The 5515-nt window shown below is 36.2% G+C and overlaps 1 protein-coding gene across 1 annotated transcript; it reads right to left on the bottom strand.

Moving 5' to 3' along the window:
• Positions 1-709: 709 nt before the first annotated feature.
• Positions 710-4558, bottom strand: LOC119423663 (dnaJ homolog subfamily C member 7; the record flags this gene model as incomplete). Its single annotated transcript, XM_037691069.1, is given in 6 exon segments — positions 710-927; positions 1020-1094; positions 3578-3733; positions 3823-3969; positions 4050-4215; positions 4394-4558. Coding segments are annotated over 6 exon segments (741 nt in total), but the record flags the coding sequence as incomplete, so codon positions are not given.
• Positions 4559-5515: the final 957 nt, after the last annotated feature.

A 5515-nucleotide genomic window follows, 5' to 3' on the forward strand; every position in this document is an offset into this window, starting at 1 on the left:
GAACTGGGACAGCAGGTCTGGTGTGTGAATGGTCCCAAGTGGAATGGCAATTATTTGTTTTACTTTGAAAAGAAAAGGGTGGTAGTTCTTATTTTGCAAGTTCCAGAAGAAAAAAAAAAAAGAAAAAAGAAGCGAATGGCAAAAATGACGAATAAATAATTTACAACTGAGTCAGTTAAAAAAACGGAGGAAGACAAAGGTCCTCTGGCATTCTTCTGCATACATTTAGGGAAACACAGTACTGTAAATATTATTAGACTCGGGGGGGATGGGGACACATACAGTTCAACATTCAACTCAAATGTACAATTCTGTATGGAAAAGAATTTTTAAAAAATTAACGTTTTGGCAAAAAAAGCCCATTAAAACCTGGATAGAGAGAGAACAGCATTGACTTCCAGACGACCTGAGGTCATACTTCCACGGGAAAAACTTTCCTGGGGCGGCATCTTCTAGAAGAATCTTTCAGATGTATAACTGCTTAAAAAATAATAATAAACCCACATTCATTACTGACCAGCTTTATAAAGCCTGAATCAATTTTAAAGTTTAGCTCACATTTAATACAAAGTCAATTTGGATAATTGCGACACGCTGTAATCAGCTGATATAAACACTTTAAAAAAAAGCTTTCAAAAGTGCTTTTGTGTATTTATTCATAGTTAAAGCCTATGAAATACGCTTACCAGTCTGTTAGTGTCAGTGTGTGTGTGTGTGTGTGTGTGGGGGGGGGGGGGGGTGACTAAAAGGAGTCAATTCAGTAATTTATAAATCTATTGAAAAGAACGAGGGGCAGATATTGCAACACACTCAGGAACATGAGCATCACAAGGTGACTCGGTCCAATTTTATTAAATGCCAGGATGCATTTGCCTCTCAGATTTTATTTTTTACTTTAACCAAACTGGAAAAAGAAGGGTCCTGAATCTGGAAAGAAAGAAAATAGTATATTTTTTTTAAATAATGTACATATTTTTAGCAAATGTTTTCATGCTTATTCTGAATGTACAAAAGCATACCTGAATTGGAATCGAAACTAAATCCTCCGTTATGACCACCGAAGAAAGCCCTGAAGATGTTGTTTGCATCAATATCTGTACAGAAACAAACAAAAAAAGAACAGAAATATTAAAATTTGTGAATAATTGTAGTTTATAACGACACCACTGACAATAAAAATGACACTACTGATTTAAATATAGATATCTACAAAGTTGTTCTACACAATGCACATAAACTTTACAACTTTCCACAAACCCTGAACATTTACTCATAAAGACTCCATCATCTTTAACCCCCCCAATAACTAAATATTTTATGGCTTTAAAATTGCCAAACATCACATACATAATATGCTGCAATTACTGAGTTTTGGGGTTGTGGCGCCCTCTACAGGTTGAACTAATAAGTGAGCCACTTCATGCTAATAAGAATAATAAAATATCTGGGTTGATGCAAAAGCTTGCCATCATGTGCATGACCAGACTGAAACAAAATCCTAGAAGCATAAAATAGATATTATTAATTTGTTTATTTATTGTACAAACGTGACGTTTATTTTAAGAAATGAAGAGTTTGTATTTTTAGGAGCCTAACACAAAACAAACACATTTTTATACAAACATTGGCTGCAAATTTAACCCTGAAGCTTTGTTTCAACTAACTGATTTACTTGTAGACAAAGCACAGGAACTGTATAACCAGAGCAAACTATTCTGTGTTCAGTGTAGAAGAAAACTAATGTTAGACAAAAGTCAAAAACCTTCACATAAAAACAAAAACACAGTTTATCTATCAGTAATGGTCCTCTTCTCCTTTAAAAATCACCCGTGAACTTTGTACCCGTGTTCTGTAACGGTGTGAAAACCTGACGAGCATCAGTCCTGATTAAAAAAAAAAAAGTCTTTAAATTTTTTAAATACTCAGCGTTTTATGAAGAAATGCACATTGTTCACAACTTTTCATTCCAGCGTTTTAGACTAAGATCATTTTTGGATGACAAATGTCAGATATTATAACATGCACAATCTGTTAGCAGTAGCTGGGAATGACTCTCGGCTACTACAAGAGCAAATTTTAGCTCAATACTTGTCAAATGAACTGTTAGTCATTTTTGTGTTTGCTAAGGATAAATTAGCTGTGATGGCCATCTTGAAAATGAGTGATTACAAAAGTTTTAGGTTTACCGTCTGAGTTTTATTCAAACAACTAGAGAAATTGCATTTTTGTGAACGCTTATTGCAGAAGAACTTGCTGAAAAACAGCTGAAATCTAAAAAAACAAACAAACAAAAAAAAAACCCAACCATGCTGACTTGTAACTTAAATGGAAGAAAAAAAGTCCAAGTAGAAGAAAGCAGAAAAAACACATGGGCTGAAGAAGAAATGAGCACAAAAATTAGGAAATTAGCTGAAAAAAGAAAAAGGTGAAATTAGCTAAAAAATAGCTGAAAAGGTAGAAAGGAGCTTAAACTACCAGAAGGAAGTGGAAGGAACTGAAATGAGCTCATAAAATGTGGAATTAGCTGAAAAAGCTAAATTTAGCACAAAAACAGCTAAATAGTAGCTGAAATAGTTGAAAAAGATGAAATGCTGAAAAATGCTGAAAGGAGCATAACAAGCTGAAAATAGCAGGAATTACTACAAAAAACAGCTGAAATTAGCTTAGAATGCTAAAATGTAGCTGAAAAGGTAGAACAAGCTTAAATTAGCAGAAGAAAGCAGAAAGAACAAATGTTTGCCCAATTAGGCTGAAAGAAGCAACAATGAGCACAAAAAGCGGAAATTATCTGAAAAAAGCTGAAATTAGAAAAAAAACAAAAAAAAACAGCTGAAAAGTAGCTAAAAAAGCAGAAAGAAGCTTAAATTACCAGAAAGAAGTAGAGAACACGTGTGCTGAATTAGGCTGAAAAAAGTTGAACTCAGTGCAAAATATGTGGAAATAGCTGAAAAAAGGGAAAATTTGCATAAAACAGCTAAATAGTAGCTGAAATAGCAGAACAAGTTGAAACTTGCAGAAATAAGCTGAAAGGAGCATAAGAAGCTTAAATTAACAGAAAGAAGTTAGAAGAAGCACAAAAATGTTGTAGTTAGCAGAAAGAATCTGAAAGGAGCACAAAACAGCTGAAAAAACAGCTGAAATTAGTTGAAAGTAGCTGGAAAAAAGTTTAAATTTGCACAAGGAAGCTGAAAGAAGCTGAACCAGAACAAAATGTGAAAGGAGCAGTAAAAGGTTTAAACAGATCTAGAGATTTGAAGGATGTTAAATGAGCTCAATTCATTTTCTGTGACAAAAAAAGTGGCAGAAAAGGCTAATAAATATTCCAAAAAGCTAAAATTGCACCAATACCAAAAGGATTGTCCTGAATGAGCTGAACATTTTGATATGATTTGTTGAAATAGCACAAAAATTGTGGAACGAGAAAGATGCTGAAAAAAGCACGGAAGAAAAAAAAAGGATCACACCAGTGTGAAAGCTTCATAAACATTCACACAATTAGTGGACAAAGATATTTTCCTTACAAAGACACACACACCCTGCCTCCAAAAGGCGGTCAATACTGACTAAAGCGTTTTACCTCCACCATCGAAGCCGCCATCATCCTCCAGGTCATGCCCACTATCGTAGCGGGTCTTCTTCTTCGGATCAGAGAGGATGGTGAAGGCTTCACCCACTTCTTTGAACTTTTTCTCCTCCTCCTTTTGCACCTCTGGAGTTGCTGCACTGTGGCGGTCTGCAGAACACATTACATATAAGTTGACTCTTTTAGATGAAAAACAAAACAATCTATCTGCTAGCAGGCCTTTGCCATCTGTTTGACACCTGGGTGATGCATGAGGGCCCTCTTGCGGTACGCTTTTTTGATCTCGTCCTCGGTGGCGTTCTTGCCCACGCCCAGCACCTTGTAGTAATCTTTCCTCTTGCTCTTCTTCAGCTCCAGCTGTGCCGTCTTTAGCAGCTGCTTGTGTTCTGAAGCGTCGCAGACACACAAACTGGGTTAAGTGTGTGAACCTGTACACAACATCCTGAACACATGTGGTGCATCTTACCTGAAGTTTTTTCAGTCTGGTAAACCTTTTCATAGTCCCGTACAGCCTCTTCATACTGCTCAGTGTCCATGTAGCACTGAGCTCTTCTTAAGTAGGCTTTGATGTAAGACTCGTCTAGCTTGATTGCACTGGTACAGTCTTCGATGGCTTCGTTAAGCTTCTTCAGCTGTGGAGACGTTGGAACAGTTAATGACGTTTAACTGACTGAAGGTGAATGGCGAGAACTAATACTTACAGCTATTTCTAAAAGCCTCCCACACAGTTGTTGGGTTTTATGATGAAACTCTCACAGCCTGTGGAGTAATATTAAGGTGTATTACTTAATCTGACATGTTGCCGTTTACCTTAGCGCCTGCCGTGGCTCTGTTGCAGTAGAGTTTGGAGTTGGTCTTGATGTTGTTGGGATCGATCGCCAGCGCCTCGGTATACAGCAGGTAGGCAAATTTGTAGTTGTTGTTCTTGAATGCTTTGTTACCCTCCTCCTTCTTGGCCTTTAAAGCTTTGGCGTTCTGATTGGGTGAGAAAAAAAACACACTCAATTTTTGTCTTGTAACATTTAAAGAATTAAAAGTTAAACTGAAGCCCAACAAAGGCACTTCTTTTTTTTTTAATTTCAGCAAGTTTGGTCATAAAAACCCATAATGAGCTACTTGTTTATGCGTGAAAATTAGCTTTTCATTCCAAATATTCTCGAAAACCATTTCATATTTTGCTTCTATCATAATAAACTAAGTTGAAGTTGAAAAGGCATCTCATTGGAAAAAGCCCATAAAAAACACTAATATCTGAATTTTGTAGTCTCTAAGACAGGGGTGCCCAAAGTGGGGCCCGCGGGTCAAAGTTGGCTCGCCAAGCTGTCTTCATTACTACATTAAAATTTCCTTTGAAGAATCAATGTGTTTACACTCAAATCATTCCAAATTTAATGTTAGATGGAAAGTTGGCCCAAGACTAGTGTAATGACACTACACAGCTGGAGTGACTCATTTGTGCATTAATTTTTAAAATTTTAAATAATTTATATTTTATTTTGACAGACTTCATACTGTTTCTCAGCAGTTTCTTGCTGCTGAATATTTCCTTTGACAAAGCTGTGCATCATGTAGGTGCCCGTCACACATCCTTCTTGAGCACCCCTAACTTTTAACTCAGCATCTCTGAAAAATTAAGAAACCATCATTAGGATTTTGTAAGAAAACAGTTTTCAAACCTTAGATTCACCAAAAATATTGAATAAATGTTGAATAAATATGGAATAAACGACAACAGTCTCAAATGGGCCAGTAAAATCTAATTTTTTTTGCACGAGTCACACCACCTGTCAATCAATCCAGTAGGCATGTCAGCAACTGACCAGTCAGCTGCAGCGGTGTTTCATTAAGAAAGCTTTGCAGTTAGAGTTCAATAATAACAGAGTTTACATGTTTTGTTTCATGTTAATCTACTGTAATAAACCTTTGTAAAAT

The sequence above is a fragment of the Nematolebias whitei genome, chromosome 17 (assembly GCF_014905685.2).
Source record: "Nematolebias whitei isolate Nwh7 chromosome 17, NemWhi1, whole genome shotgun sequence".
In the NCBI taxonomy this organism is placed as follows: domain Eukaryota; kingdom Metazoa; phylum Chordata; class Actinopteri; order Cyprinodontiformes; family Rivulidae; genus Nematolebias; species Nematolebias whitei.